At 39.5% G+C, this 16,744-nt stretch overlaps 1 protein-coding gene and 2 long non-coding RNA genes across 4 annotated transcripts in view; 2 read left to right on the top strand and 1 right to left on the bottom strand.

The window, feature by feature from the left end:
• LOC122989159 (zinc metalloproteinase-disintegrin-like lachestatin-2) overlaps positions 1–16,744 on the top strand; it is a 37,937-nt gene that overhangs the window by 11,394 nt on the left and 9,799 nt on the right. Inside the window, exons 12-23 of one of the 2 annotated variants that reach the window (XM_044361868.1) lie at positions 634–767; positions 1,090–1,267; positions 2,715–2,804; positions 3,308–3,503; positions 3,680–3,785; positions 3,961–4,117; positions 4,209–4,289; positions 5,758–5,851; positions 5,978–6,080; positions 6,165–6,258; positions 6,346–6,441; positions 7,921–8,383. In XM_044361868.1, coding sequence (XP_044217803.1) covers positions 634–767; positions 1,090–1,267; positions 2,715–2,804; positions 3,308–3,503; positions 3,680–3,785; positions 3,961–4,117; positions 4,209–4,289; positions 5,758–5,851; positions 5,978–6,080; positions 6,165–6,258; positions 6,346–6,441; positions 7,921–7,953 — 1,362 coding nt within the window. In that variant the 3' untranslated portion in view covers positions 7,954–8,383. Of the gene's footprint in view, positions 1–633; positions 768–1,089; positions 1,268–2,714; positions 2,805–3,307; positions 3,504–3,679; positions 3,786–3,960; positions 4,118–4,208; positions 4,290–5,757; positions 5,852–5,977; positions 6,081–6,164; positions 6,259–6,345; positions 6,442–7,920; positions 8,384–16,744 lie in introns of those variants that run through there. The other variant, XM_044361861.1, reaches the window with a different exon arrangement.
• Positions 8,747–10,397, bottom strand: LOC122989205. Its single transcript, XR_006404976.1, has 3 exons — positions 10,117–10,397; positions 9,866–9,907; positions 8,747–9,610 (listed from the first exon to the last, which is right to left on the bottom strand). It is a non-coding gene; the product is annotated as an uncharacterized LOC122989205 (long non-coding RNA).
• Positions 11,543–15,453, top strand: LOC122989201. Its single transcript, XR_006404975.1, has 3 exons — positions 11,543–11,781; positions 15,112–15,200; positions 15,372–15,453. It is a non-coding gene; the product is annotated as an uncharacterized LOC122989201 (long non-coding RNA).

Below are 16,744 nucleotides of genomic sequence, written 5' to 3'. Positions count from 1 at the left end.
CTAGCGTCACCATGATGATCATCACCAATATGTTTGATCCACTTTATTTTAGGATTCACATTATTTTTAAATGCAGCCCTTATTTTAGGCTACTTGAAATGAGAAATTAACATTTATTTGCCATTAGAGTACTTATTATTTATATCATCTGTGTATAATAGAATGTTAGTTTCTTTCATGTTGTAGGTGTATATACTCATTCACACCTCACACGAACTGTATTCATTTTTCTATGCGTATAAGTAGTAGTGGGAGGCCAATCAATGAGCCCCTTCCAAACAGGCATGTTTTGAATGAGCACTGCACTTTAAAGAGGAAGTGTCACTTCTTTTCACATGGCGCCTCTGAAACTCTTCTCATGTAGTGTTGCACACGTCTAGACACTGTCATGGAAATAGGGGAAACCCGAAAATCCAAAGAAACCCGAAAAAACATTACTGTGGTTACAATATCGGGAAACAAAGCAGATTGAGGAAACAGATATATTCTTATCATGTATTAGCAAGGAAACCACAGTGCATGCTTGTTTTAAAAGCACGTAAATCACTGATAATACCCCCCGACCCCCTCCCTCTTCATTAAGTATAATTTATAGGGTTCCACTCATTAAACTGGTGATTGGTTACCTCTCAGGATCACAATGATCGGGCCATTGCAGTGGGAGCGACACTGGCCCATGAGATGGGCCATAACCTGGGCATGGAACATGATGATTCCAGCGCCTGTGCTTGTTCTGGGGATAGCTGCATCATGGCTGCAGCCCTCAGGTAAGACAAGTCATTGCAGAGACTCAATCTCTATTTTTAGAAATATGTAATGACAGAGTTTTAATATATCATAAGCTTCAGATGGGGTCAGGCCAAAGAGCATTGATGTTCAAAAAATCACCAGTAATTCTCTAGAAAAAATTGCTCTCTTGCTTTTACCTGACCATTGTTTGACATATACTTGTCAAACCCAAAGTTATAACTATTTTCTGGGAAGCTTTGATTGACAGCTAAAGGAGGCAGACAAGACATCATGGCATTCACGGTCCCACCTCTGTCTCGTTGTTCAAAGTTGACAAGGAGAATGTATGTTTTTCCCCAGCTGGAACATCCCTCGCTCTTTCAGTAGCTGCAGCAGCAACAACTATGAAAAATACCTGATGAGCCGCAGCCTCAGCTGCCTGCTGGACAAACCAGACTACCAGAGTCTGGTAGCTCCTTCAGTCTGTGGGAACGGTTTTGTGGAGACAGGAGAGCAGTGCGACTGTGGAACTGTGGAGGTAAATGAACTCATTTGACTTTGACTGGACTTTGTATTATTCCATTGATTCCTTTTAAGGACTTTTTTTTCTTGCATGCATCACTAACATTATATTGTGAAAAGTTATGCTGAATAAGGAACAAACATGGGGAAGTTGCCTTGCAAAGTTTCATTGAATTTGGAAGCTTTCAAAATAATGTGATTTACATAGAATTTACATAAAATTGAAAGTAAGAAGCTGAAAGAGGTTTTAGTTTATGCAGCTATTCTCCCTGTTCTACTCTCCACAAATATTTACTCTCCCAAAGGTTTCTCAGTTATCAATAAGCTTTGCTCCTGCCCTTCAGTATTGTGTAAGCGACAATGCAGCAAGCGGTCATTATTTTGAAATGAACCCTGACAGGGTGATGCAGGGTGCATTTCACAATAATGAACCACTCGCTGTACATCATCCCTCACATAACATGCAGAGGTTGTTCAGGTAGTATCAGAGGTCTTATTGTAGCAATATAAAAAGCTCTTGAAGCTTACTCTAAATTTGCTTCCTTGGTGCTAATTTTTGAAACTTTGTCTGTGTTCAAGTCAGGATGTGTCTATTGAGGCTATTGTTTGAATAAGCGTCAACACCTTGTTTTCTTTGTCTGATCCTGAATCTTTTAGTTTGCTTTTTTGCCCAGAGGCATTAAGAGAATGGAGCTGTCAGACATGCACTAACACATTTCTAGAAAATTCAGAGTCTATCTTTCTACTCATGGCAGTATATTAATGTTGAACATTATGTGAACTAACATTCAGTTCTTGGTAACTAAAGTATTTACAGTGGACATCACAAGTTTACAAACCTTGATTTGGGGCTTCAAAATTAATTCAAAAGTCTATGACAGTGTTGTACTCCACCTAGATATCACTTGTAATATAGAGCAAGGCAGTAAAACAACTTGTATTTATCATAGAGAAGTACATTCTGGTGAAGATGATGCAGAGCTGTGAATTTGTTCAAACTTGCCAATTGTCCTTAACTTTGCCACAGCTGGTATTCAGCAGATGCACAAACCACAAGCTCAAACTGGGGATGTGAGGTGGGTGTTGTTGTTTGCAGCTTGCTATTTACACCAGACACCTGCACCACGCAGGAAAGTTTGCTGCCCTTCCAAGAAAAGCAATCAATCAAATATTAAGTTATTTATAAGACACACACTGCAGGACTCTACATACTTTACAGGATAAATGCATTTTATGGTTTTGTACAGATGTACAGATGTCTGACACTTTCTCCAGATAATTAAAAGCAAATACCACAGGAATACTTATTAGAATTTAATTATTTTAAGAGAATAGAAACAAGTTTAAGTCCTAAGAGATTGTCAAGTAACATCAAATTCTGCCAATGTGTCTACCAAGTGTCAACAGCACAAGAAAGGGAGGGATTAATAACAACCTAATCAGTTTCTATGTTGTCTTCATAGGAGTGCAACAACCCGTGCTGCAATGCCACCACCTGCACCCTGAAGGAGAGTTCACAGTGCACTGAAGGCGAGTGCTGTGAGAACTGTAAGGTGAGTAAATATGAATTAATAGATGCTGTTCTACCTGCTGTCTGTTACCTTTTATTACCCTTTTTTCAAATGTTGATTTCTCTCCATGAAATCCGCCTTTACTGACTATTGTGAAGCGATCATTTAATGTGATACAGCCCTCTAGTGGATGTTTGACATATTACAAATATTTGAACTTTTACTGCTCCAGCAAAAAAAAAAACATCCTTAAAAAGAGATATACTGCTTCTACCTCATTGCAAAATTCAGGATCTATGAATATGCCAATATTTTTCACTTTACTGAGAAGTCCATTCTCAGTGTGTGTGCACTGGACCATGATTGGCTCCAAACTAGTTGTGATGTCACAAATCATGCTTGTAGATAGTCGACTTAAACTCAGATTTACAGTTTGCATACGGCATTGAAAAATAGAGCATTACAAACTTTACATGGACAAAAAAGTAACCTACATCATGACATGTAATTTGATCAATTGGCCCTCACCTCCCACCTCCCCACAGATCCTACCTCGATCCAGGGAGTGCCGGAGGAAGCAGGATGAATGTGATCTGGCAGAGTACTGTGATGGGAATAAGGCCACCTGCCCTGAGGACGTCTTTGCTGTAAACGGCCTCCCGTGTGATGAAGGCCTGGGATACTGCTACAACGGCCAGTGTCCACAGAGACCAAACCAGTGCGTCAAGCTGTACGGATCAAGTGAGTGTCCTGTGCTTATATGTATGTTTCTTTGTACTGGGCTAAGTAATCTTTCCAGTATGTCATTTAACATTACACTACTGTGCTAAAGGAAATACATAACAGTTTAATGGGATACCACAAAAACAGTCATTTAAGTTGTTATTAAAAAAGATGTAATCTATTTCTGTCATCAGGTGCTATAGAGGCCCGTCCTGGCTGCTACCAACAGAACACCGGAGGAACCTACTATGCCTTCTGCAAACGTCCCTCAAGGAATCAGTATATCCGCTGCCAGGGAAAGTGAGTCTGAGCAAAACATACAGTGGGGTAGTTATTCTGCAGGGCCTTATTAGTATTCTTACTGTAGTAGTTCATCACCTTAATATGCAATATCAAGTGAAGTAAAATATCTGTGTTAGAAAATTGACTCTGAAGTGAACATGAACACATGTTGATCCTGTCTTTCCTTTTGCAGAGATGTGTATTGTGGGACGCTCTACTGCGAGAACGGCAATGCAAACCCAAACTATGGGACCATGGTCAGGGTCGGTAACTGCAAGGCAGCTTTCTTTGAAGACAACACCAGTGACTACGGCCAAGTGGACACTGGGACTAAATGTGGGGACGGAAAGGTAGCAGGCTGCATTAGTTTCCTCTATGTTACATTATTCAGTGTTTGTGTTCATCATGTTCACCTGTTTGAAAATCTTTTCTTTTTTAAAGGTGTGTAGCCAGAATGAGTGTGTGGATCTACAGACAGCTTACAAAAACACAAACTGTTCAGCAAAATGCCCCGGCCATGCTGTAAGTAGACTACATACAAACACTGCTCACTCAGTCTTACATCACCATCACTAAATGCAGAAACTATACACGAGTGAATCTTGTGGACCTGCTGCATAGTCTCATTAAACAAAACATACTGAGTGCAAAAGGAACAACATGTGAAAATTAAAGCTGTAAGCAGCGTTGGTCGGGACCTCGCATTTTGGCCCGTCAGGATCAGATCATTTTGCTTTTTAAAAATGAGGGATATTTCTTACAAGTGTGGTGTGCTTTTATTTTGAAATATTGATTGACATGTATACTGTCAGGTGTGTAGAGACAATAAGTAACTGCAGCTGGACACAAAAAAATACTCAAATATATTTGAATGGAGAGTGTGAGTGAAACCACACCTTTTTGAACATTTACTACTTCCACATAGTTTTAGATACAGACTTCATTTGAACTTTAAATGAGTCACAAGATTTTGACCTACAAATCTGGAATTTACATGTTTTTTCTATCTTTTACTGTTTTTGAGATATTAGAGTGTGAGTTTTAAAGTCTTTTCTTGCTCCTCCTGTGATTTTATAATGAGTGTGTATTGCGGAATGTTTCACAGCACTGAGGGAGTGACATCACAAGGAGCAGTTGGAGAGGAGGATTTTAGAGAACACTTCTGGTGAAATCTCCTCATAAATCCCATGACTTTGGCCAAATCTTACATTAAAAATCATATTTTAATAGGAAATTTCGTGGTGAATCCATTGATACAGGTTTGAAAGTGGTCAGACTTACAGTTGAGACGTCAGAAGCCTCTGTTTGACACAAAGTTCATGCCTCCCCATTGGTTTACATTGTAAGGGTGATGTGGCACTGCAACTCTAAGGGCTTATAAAACCCAAACCGTTCGAGTTATTACAAAGTTTTTAACAACTTTTTTTCAGCACAGTGTCATAAGTCATGTATTTAGGTTTGAAGCTGATACTATTAACGCCCTCGGAAGAGATAGCGTTTGTTTGGGGGCCAAAATTGGGGCAAAGTCTTATTTTGAAAGGCTAATTGCGGATTTCCTGTTAGATTTAGGTCAGGGGTGTCAGTGTCCAATTTGTACGTCTTGATGTGACGAATAATTGAGTTTTGGTTTGATCTCTCTATGACATTCCTACGGGCCATGGCGGCCATATTAGTTACATAGGTGGCGCTAGAGAGCACATTTTGGCACTTTGGGGGTTAATATTTACATTTGATCAAATTTTTCACCAGACCTGATGTGTGTGCCAAATTTGGTGAGTTTTTGAGCATGTTTAGGGGGTCAAATTTAGGGTTTAAGTGGTGTAATAATAAAGAAACAAACAACAAACAAACACACGAAAAACAATAGGGTCCTCGCCCTTAGGCAGGGACTACTGTTTTACAGTAGTCCTCTGTCTTTTGGGCTCGGTCCCTAAAAATATTGAAATATTATAATTTTGAAAAAAAAAACAATGTCCTTTGTGTTCTTCAGGTCTGCAATCACAAAAGTGAGTGTCAGTGTGAGCCTGGTTGGATTCCTCCTTCCTGCGATTCACAGGATGAAGCTTTCAGTTCTCTTTCTTCTGGTACTTACAGTCATGCATTAGCAAGCACAGTATAATAAATATGTACCTTCAGCATACCTAATATGGAATTTGAATTACTGTATTATTAAGGTGCAGATGAAATTGATATTTAAACTATTTCTGCAGGAGCGGCTGCTGCCATCGCAATGACAGTGCTGGTGCTTCTGGGTGTCATTGCTGGTGTTTTGGGGTTCTTTTGGAAAAAACAACAGAGTCCCAAGTTGCCAACGTAAGTAAATAAGCATCATCCCTCTTGCAGGTCATGGTCTGGCGATGTTACTGAACACTCATCTTTGCTCTATTTCTATAACAGTGCACACACCCAAAGGTATCAGCCAGCAGCAGAAAACTCTGCTTACCGCCTTGACAAAGCTCCAGTTCCCAGCCAACCCATGCCAGTGACACAGGTAATGAGTTGGAATGTATTGTATTATGAGTTGGGATATATCATCTTACAATTCAATTATCACTGATAAAATTAATTATAATTTTAGGTTCGAAGGCCAAAACCCAAAGGAGCCCCACCTCCACCACCTCCAGCAGGGAACACACCAAAACCCCCGAGCCAGAACTACATAGCTGCTCGTCAGGTAACTGAAGTGTTAACCTGCCACATTACACACAGTTTGTAGGCTTCTGACAGTTTTAAATACCACAACTTTGATGTGATTCTTGCGTACTTCTTAGATATAAACTGTTTGATCTGGTGAGACTATGCTGTTCAGATCCAGCATTGGAATACCTGAAAATTTAGATCTTAGTGTGCATCCACAAAAACTACAATTGTGGTAGTTTAGGTGTGCAAACAAAGTCTGAACAAATTACAGCGCAAGAAGAAAATGTAAACTGCAATGATGCCCATCTCCATGTCTTCATAACCACTATTAACAGAAGAAGAGTGCAGACAAGATAATGATTTCATCCTTTTGGAGTGTGAAAGTACATTTACTCAAGTACTGTACTTACAGTTTTGAGGTGCTTGTACTTTACTTGAGTATTTCCATGTGTTGCTACTTTATACTTCCACTCCACTACATTTCAAAGGGAAATATTATATATATATATTATTATAATATAACAAGCTTTTAAAATACAACACATTGTTGAACATGAAACAAGTGGTTTCCAACCTTTTTGGCTTTTGACGTCTTACAAAAAGCAGTGTGTAGTCGGGGTCACATTTCACATGTCTATGAGTTGTTAACAGCTCCACCAAATAGTGATTTTTCCCTCTAAACTTCTCACATCAAACTAGCTAACTGTATATAAAGTAGTGTAAACTAGCTCCACCTCCAGCAGCTACAACAGTAACATGCTGCTCTAACACTGATGCTTCACTATTAATAATCTAATGATGTCATATATAATAATATATCAGTCAGAGGGACCAAACCAATACTTTTACTGCAATACTACAAGTACATTTTGCTGCTCATACTTTTACATAAGTAGGATTTTCATGCAGGAGTTTTACTTGTGATGGAGTATTTTTATATGGCTACATTGGTACTTTTACTTGAGTTAAGGATCTGAATACTTCTTTCACCACCACCAGCAAACAGTTATTTTACACATCCAGCAGACAGGGAGCAAAATTAGTGTTCATTTGAAGTTGTGTTTTTGGACACCTGATGAATCTAAAGCCAATATTCAATATGGCTCTTAATCTGTTAAATGCTTCACTATATTCACCAGATACTCACTAACTTTGTCTGTCTGTAGTTTGCTGGGATAGTAGCATATGATTACTTTTTGGGGGCTTTTTCTCAGAAAACAGCTGCCTGCTGCTGTCGGAAACAACACTTGTGAGAGTGGAACAAGTGACACTGAACCAAAACAGTCGATTTTGGGCCATAAAACCAAAAACAATTAGCTAAAAAACGCTAAAGAGCTCCAAAGAACTAAAGGGGAACTGCAGTCGGGTGATAATTATCTGTAGGTTCAAGTGACCTCTGCTACAAGTAACCTCTTTCACATCACATACAGTCATTTGATCCATTGTTCATATTAGAATATTGATTATTGCAGCTTGATGGTTTGTGAATTAATGGATCTTTTTTGTCCACTAGGCTCTGAGGCCAGCACCTCCACAAAAGGTCTGATGTCTGACACAGTGCCACCTAATGGTAAACTTTGGGAAACTCACATCTGTCTGCTGCTCCCAACGAGCAGCTGCTGGCAACTGAAGAGAGGAAGAGCCCCGTTTTTATTCAACTGTTTCCTGTGCAGTCTGAAGTGTGATTGTACCAATGATGTGCAGACTGCACAAGGACAAAACTGGGTTTTTAATTGTTACTTGCATGCACTGAGGGCTTGTTATTACAGGGATGAACTTTTTGTTTTTAAAGCACTTTTTTATGCTTTAGGGTTAGAGATGCAATGAGACACAGGTATGGCCCTAAATGTGAACCATATAATTTTATATACTTGATCTTTTATTTTGTTGCAGAAATACAGAATAATATTACATAATATTGCACATGACTGAATTTATTTGTCCAACAGTACTGAGTGACTGGAGTAACATTTACATATTAACCAAAACAAATATCCACATTTGCTTTAATGAACTTCAATCTTATGGTCTAAAATTTTTATCGCTAACCTATATGAGCTTATATGAGTTGCTTTACTTACTGCAAAAATATGTTAGCTGTGATCTTGAAGGTGATTTCACAATAAACAACTTTCACTATAACCCTGTTAACTACACTCTACAGTAGCAGAGTTGCATGTCTCCCATTTGTCACAGAGACATTTCTGTATGAAGACACTTGAGTTGATGTTAGCACTGTTTTCAGTATGTATTATTCTACAGTATTTCATCACTTAAGAGAAATCAGACTGTCAGCAAACACATGCAGTATAAAATAATACTGAATAATACTGTCTGTTCTGCTGATGGAGAAATTAAGAAACATACTTTAAGGCACAAGAGTAAATCTGTTGAGACAGATAGGCACTCCAGCTGACGGAGACAAGAATAATCATTCAACAGGGTTGCATCATCTGAAATATACATATGTTGTGTTCTGTAAAATATCACACAAATTATCAAAAATTACTTAATACACTTTACACTTTGAGCTGGAATCTGCTTTCTTCAAACATAATAGAAAGCAATATGAAAAGAAAAAATGTTTACATCTTTTAGTCATGCTGGCAGCAGGGCTCTATGAATGGCAATGTTGGTGCTCCAACATCAGGTGGGAAAGAGAGTTCCCAACACAGCCCATGTGTGCCGCAGTATCATAGCACTTCACTAAAAAGTCATCCATAATGTGATATATAATAATAATAACACTGGGGCCTGGGACAGCGAGCCTCAGGTTGCAAGACTTCATCGAGTGACACAATCAAGGGGGCAATAGGCAGCTCCACAGCTGGCATCTGACCCAGGCCATAAGTGCTGGCCTCCTGCATGAAAGCCAAGGCCCTGACATCAGAGGTGTGGTGATAAAGGGATTAGGGGTCTGGCCATTATTTGTGAAGCTCCTCAATGTAAGGCTGAGAGGGTGGCACAGCAAACATAGCCTGTGGTGGGACCCGCCTAACTGCACTTGCACTACCTGGGGCACCTGCCGTCGGGGCCTCATCCAAGCCTAAGTGCACCAGTGCCCCAACCACTGGCTTAACCGACGCTGAGGCAGCCGTTGAGTCCACCCTGCACTCACTTCCTGACCGCTGGTCGGAAGCCAGGCCTGTCCTCACAGAACTGGGTACAGGTAGCCCTCATAGACAAGGCATCCTCATCCCAACCTGATGGGGTAAGAGTAAAAAGAACTGGTTAACCAGGTGTGAAAACATTTTCTCAGTAACAGGAAAAACACAACCTGCTTCTATCCTAAAAAATATGGTGGGTGTCCCCCACTCAAAGCAAAACATCTCCCTCAGCAACAAGACAGACTAATAACACAAGTGACTAACCAACAGGGAGTGAATAACTCCCTGTTGCTTATTACCTCCACAGCAATAACAACAACAAAAAAAATCCCACAAGCTGAAACCACTTACTGTGGAGCAGTCGCTCTCTTCACCAAACCAAGGAGGCACTTGCTGTAATGAACGAAAGCACTTGTTCAGAAAAAAATTGCAACTGAGAAGTCATGCACAATAACGGAAAAAGACAGCAAGGGCAAGCACCTAGCCCAGCGACAATAAACTACAAAGGAGACCTGAAAACCATGTTAGGGTTATGGGAGAGAAATAAATAGAGAGAGACAATAAAAGCTAACAATTTAACAAAGGGAGGCTGCTACACTTACCTTGCTTCACTCAGCTCTTCTTCAGAGTCAGAAGAAAAGACACCTGTCATTATCCTACCCGCAGCAGACTAGTGAAAGCGCCAGTCACAACAGCTGAAGAGTCAGACAGCAGCCGTGACTGTCTAGTCCCTTGGAGGATGAAAAACTGTAGCTCCAACCATGCGGTTGCAGGGCTCCTTGCGAAAAGTCACCAGCTATTGTCTCACTGAAAATCAACCTGCATCCATGTATCACCTGCTGCAAGTAGATAATATAATTTTTCATGATGACCAGGGCTTATATACGCCACGTCATCCCAGGTCACATGTGACTTTGTTGGCATTACATACTCGATCTGCACGAGACAGATAACATTCAGTGTTAAGCACTGCCTCTGGCGGCCAGGAAGAATGAAATACAACCAGACAAGCAGAGTCAAATCTAAGATTCTGACTTTTAGTTTGAGTGCAGTGTGGACAGTCACAGTGAGGCAATTGTTCAGTTAGGTCATGTCCTCTGTGAATGGAGTATCATGAAATGAACAGGCATCAATAAAACTGCATAAACGAGTTCATAAAACTGTAGATCATTTAATTCAGTGTGCGTGTTCAGTGATGATGCCTTTTCCCTTGGAATTTCTATTGAAGTTTGAGCTCTTTTTTGTCTGTGGACCCATGAGTCCGTCTGTGCTTACAATGTAGTTCTTATTCTGATTATTCCCATCAAACTTCAAACATGCACCATTTGCGTCCTGTGTGTCGGTGGTTTTTACAAAGAAAAACCACCAAAGAGACTTGGTACTGAGAACAGTAAAAAAATTAATCACATGAACTGACTGTTGGTTAAATCAGTGTTGTACTCTATCAAAGGTAGGACAGATTTGATTAATATTAAGCTATCACACAGTGCTGCTTAAACTCTGGCAGGGCGAGCAACATGCTCCACCTACTGAGCCACAAACACTGACCCCTATGGAGACCTCGTGTCCTGAATTGTTCCGGTCTGCCGCTGAGGGAGCATGCACATTGGCCTTATTGTCTTCTGACACATTGTCTCTGCTGTGACTCCAAGCATGTGTTCAGTGGGTGAGGGACAGAGCAGCAGGGACGGAGCATCAAAACCGCATCAATTTATTGTCCTTATTTGGCAAAGGTTGTGAAACTTAATGATGTTGTGACAGAAGTGCAACAAGTAATGTGTAGGGAAATTATTGAGTAAGTTAGTTACAACACAGGATGAGTCAAACTGCTGATTTATGTCATTTACGAAAAATACAGTAGGTCAAATTAAATCAAGTGAAAAGGTAGGAACATTTAAACTTCTGTCAATAAATGTATATTATCTCCTTCTCTAAAATACTGCTGATAAAACCTGAACAGTATGCTTGTATGTAGGAGACTAGCAGTTAAGATGTAACCACAACACCACAGTTTTCTGCCTGCATTCCTGGAGATAAGTAAGGGTGTATTCAGGCCGCTTGTGAGCATGGTGTAAATCTGTCGACAATAAGGAAGTGGTGGGGGGGGGGGGACATACTGTCTTGCAGCAAGACAGTATGCAGATAGAAAGCATAAAGCCTGATCAGAGCACCGATCTGCTCTGTTACAGTGACTGTCTGCACTTGGATAATGACGCATGCACTCCTACTGTGGGCCCTCATCCTAAATGCCTCACTCAAGCCTTCAGGTAAGTCACTGGATACTGTTACCTCCACTGTGCAATGGTTAATTAATAACTAAAACCTAAGTTTATCCTCTCTAATTTATTCAAAGTAAGTACTTTAGTACTTTACATAAGTACTTTCATTTGTGTTTAGAGTGTCATGTAGGTTTCTGTTCCTGCGTATAAAGTAAGAAGTGTTCTGAACCACTAGATCCGATTAGATCTAATAAATTGTATTGTAAATTAAATGGACACGTATGTTCATCATGATTTTAAAACCATAACCACATGTAACTTCAGTTTCAGTTACTGAAAGTATCGTAATATAGAGTAGGGGTGTCAAACTCATTTTAGCTCAGGGGCCACATGGAAGAAAATTTATTCCCAAGTGTGCCGGACCGGTAAATCATGGCATAATAACTTAAAAATAACGAGAACTTCAGATTGTTTTCTTTGTTTTACTTTGGTCCAAAATAGAACAAGCACATTCTGAAAATGTACACATCACAAATAATCCTCTTGATAAAACACTTAGTTGAAAATTCTGCGGAAAAAATTGGTGCAATTTTAAGAACACAATGCCTCAGTGATTGGAACTTAGACTTTGTCTCAGTGTATTTACAAAGCCATTCAACTTTAAGTCACAGCCTATCTGGGATTGAACAAAATACAAAATAAATAAAAATAAATAAATAAAACAACTCTTCTATGTATCAAATACCTCATTTGTCATTTCCATATATTAATCATGTGCTAACTGAACAAACCATACAAACTGAGGTAGAAACTATTCAAGAAGGTTGAGTTACACCTTGTAGGCTACACTATTAATTGATAGAAAAATAAAAGCTGTGCAATGCATGAACAATTTCAACCAACCAAACTTATGAACTGAAGTGACTGATATTATCACACACTGTTCACTTTCTTTACATTTCACAGAACTATATCAGGATGCAGTGTCTCATGCAGCATTTTAAGTGGGGTCATCTATTGTTTATTTTGCTCCTGAAACCTGGGATCTTTTAGCTTTCACAGGTGTCACATCCTGAGTGGCAGCCAATTTCAGGATGTTATTCGAGTGCTTGTGCGTGAGCCTTGAGCGCAGCTTTGTTTTATTGATGCTCATTGCAGAGAAAACCTGCTCACAAAGATATGTGGTTCCAAACATGCACAACACTTTTGCAACGCTTTATAAGCCAAGCAGAATGAGCAGGAATTACTTTAAACACATTGTTGATGTTGTGACACACTGTCGAAGCTGGACTGTAGATCACAACAAAGCCACCACCCTCTCTGGTGCTACTCCGTACCTGGCTGACAGGTAACCATGACTCAGAGTGACTTATTTCCTTTGAAGCAGATTGAGTGGGAAGTTCTGTCCTTGCAAAAAAAAGTCATTACTTTGGTGAGACAACGTCATGTAAAGATGACTGGGGGAAAGTCAAACAAATCTAGATAAGACACAGGTACAGTCGAAACTGTAGAAACTGAAACTTGTGATACTCTTTCTAATGTATCAGTCGCGATTTCTGATAAAAGATGGTACTATAAAGAGGAAAGGACACCCGCACACTGTCTGTCTGTATAAAGATGGTAAAATAGGAACTGACAAAATTAACAGAGAGCAAAAAAATGTATGTTTTGTTTCCTACCTCATTCTCTGGTTTCATCTCACTGGTACTGTGAGATAACACTTTCAATATAGCAAACACAATATAAACTAAAATCATACAAACAAAATACAGTATGCACTGTGTATAATATAAAGTCATACACATTTCCCTGCTCAGTAAACCTTTTGTGTTCCTACTGATAAGAATATCAAAGGGTCCCTCCAATGATAGCTGGTTTCCACGACAGAGCTTCAGGCACTGTGTTGATACTGCATATACCTCATATTAATGTGTCATTGGTTAATAAACAGAGACAATAGAAAACCCCATAATTACTGGACAGGTTGGTTGCCCAAGTGTTTCAGCATAACCAGAAGCACCCGAGGGCATGCAGGCAACAATCTTGGTCTAATCTGCCCTGATCCTACCTCTAATATGCTGTGAAGCATGTATAAATAAGTTATTCTACAGCTAACTTCCCTCTAAAGCAGCAGTTCCCAACCTAGGAACCTCCAGGGACCCCCAGGGCTCCTCCTTCATTGACTATAAGTTAGCCCAATGACAGAATGTATAAGAATGACTATTCTGTTCATAGGTTTCACACTTTTACCGTTAATCTGCCAATCTAAAAGGCAGGTTTTGTTACTGTTCGACAGAGCCAGCCATTTCCCTCTGCTTCCAGGTGTTGCGCTAAGCCACACTAACCAGCAGACATGAGAGTGGTATTGATACTGTCATTTAACTCTCAGCAAGAAGGTGAATAAGCGTATTTTCCAAAATGTCAAACTATTCCTTTAACATAGTCTTTTGAAGTTGAAAATAAATGTCTATGGGTAACTTAATGGACAAATGCACTTGTCTGCTGTTCATTTCCAGCTCAAATACAGAGGAGACTGTCCTCACAAGAAAATCAACCACAGTTGCTGCCCAAATACAACCTGTGGTTACATTTACCAGACAAGGACCTCAAGCGCCAGCAGTTGCAGCATGCTGTTGTTATTGCACTGCAAGAGCTTGTTGGGAGCAGCTCTGGGTGGGCCAACAAATCATGGGATTTTGACATGCGTCATGTTGATTTGTTTTACCAATTACGATCTTCCCCTAACCTTAGTAGTGCGGTAGTAGTAGCCTAACGACTAGTTCTTCTTTTAACCATGACCACAAAATCATGATGTTTGGAAGGAAGTGACAAACTATGTGTTTTGTTGTTAAGTTTAGAAAAAATGATGGTACACAGACAGGTGGGCGAACCTTATTAGCATAGCTTAGTTGGTGCAAAGACTGGACACAGGGAGACTGCTAGCCTAGCTGAGTTGACTATGAAAAATATACCTATTGTTGACGAAGTGAAGTAGAAGAGTGTGTATGTACATGTTGTATGCTGTGTTTGGGCACTTGGGTGAATACAGATATGTATGTAGTATATAACACAGACATGTGTGTATATGGATGTATATATTCCTTCTGGAGGTGACGATAGATGACTAGAAGTTTACTCAAAGACTAAATGAAGGCCCACAAGCACCGCTGTTTTAAATTGTTCTTTTTGTGCATATGTATATGAATATATAAAAAATAAACAAATGAAAAACTGGAAAAGGGCTTTTTGTAAAATATCCAAAATAAAAAAAAAAAACAATGCAGCTAGAACTTTGACTACTTCTTGTTACACTATAACGTCAAATGAGCACATTCTTCCTTTTCACAAAGCAATATGATGTGTTTTGTATCTCCACAGAAAGCCATGGTCCTGAGGCTGATGAGGTGAAGGACTATGAGGTGGTTCGACCTGTCAGACTTCACACAGTTAGAAAAAGACATGCAGAGGTACCATGTTTCTCCAACAGTTATATTGTTTACTACATTTGAATGTAGCAAAGTTTGTGCTGATTTTGCATACACTGCAGAATCAAGTTATGGTTGACATTGGTTATGGGAAACATAAAATGAATAAAAGAATGAATTACTAAAAGCACAATGTTAAATATGTCTCCGCAGCACCTCAGGCCAGAGACTATTAAGTATGCAATGACGGTGGGAGGAAAAGACATTGAAATGCAACTAGAAAAAAATAAAAAATAAGTAAGTTCTTTCTTCCCTCAAGGCACACTTCTGTAAAGTATCAGTAATAAAAGATATACATAATGGTAAGATAACCAACTTTCAAGGTAATCCAGTATTAAAGGATTACTTGCTCGTTCTTACAAAAGTTGTGGTTTTCACATCATTGGTTTTTATTTAAAGCATTGGACACATTGAAAACCAACTCAACATTTCATGGCATGGCATGATGTACATTCATTTTTACACCTTTTCATCATCAGTGAATTAGTCACCAAAGACTACACTGAGACTTCCTATCGAGAGGACGGAACTCAAATCACCACAACTCCAAATGACATTGTAAGTATTTGCATTTGTAGTCAACTTTCAGTTCCACATATACTGCTGAAATGTGACAAAGACCATGTTCCATGAATATTTACCTAACTGTTGAACAATCATATGAGAATGAATGCTAGAAATATACACTGGATTAGGATAGCTTGGAATTTCCTATTTGATTATACAGTCATAACATCCTCATGTCTTTCCAGGATCACTGCTACTATCATGGCAGGACTGTGAATGACAACAAATCATCAGTTAGCATCAGCACTTGTGATGGACTCAGGTGAGCTCTCGAACCATCCTGTCCTCAACTTTAAATTTCATACCGTATTTTCTCAATAGTGGCCGGGGTCTTTATTTACCTCAACTGCAGAGGGTACCAGGCCTTTATTGGAAGCAGGCTTATATTAGAGAGAGGCTTTTATTCCTAATTCCCTCTATTTGATAAGTATATTTGCTCACATTTTAGTACAAAGCCTCCCTGTTTTCTGATCTGCTTCCGTTTGCTCTGTTAATTTTTTATTACTGCATTATACTATTAATAAAATTAAAAGGGAGAGGGGTTAGAGAGTGAATGAAGAGATGGAGCTGGTAAGAAAGCAGTGAATCAGATCAATAAAAAAAAATATTCAGTTGTTTCACAGCAGTTACTTTCTAGAGCACAAATAAACACACCCACACCCCCCCGCACACCTCCGCACACCCCTGCAGTGGTGCGCAGCAACACCTGATTTGGTCTGAATACAGCCTCAATCCATCCTTGTTTTTTCCCTCCCCGGCCTGTATTTGGGGCCGGCCTTTACTTGTTCTTGTCGACCACACCCCCGGCCATTATTGGAGACCCGGCTTTTAACTATTAGAGAAAATACGGTAACTCGTAATAATACCTACTCACATTACAAACAGAATTAATGAAGATAACCTGAAGATAAGCCTATTGATTGAATTAAACCTCAAGGGAGGAAACTGTTTTTCAGTCT

Source organism: Thunnus albacares, chromosome 2, assembly GCF_914725855.1.
Source record: "Thunnus albacares chromosome 2, fThuAlb1.1, whole genome shotgun sequence".
NCBI lineage: Eukaryota > Metazoa > Chordata > Actinopteri > Scombriformes > Scombridae > Thunnus > Thunnus albacares.
The sequence above is the reverse complement of the archived record's forward strand: the minus strand, read 5'-3'. Positions and strand labels throughout refer to the sequence as shown.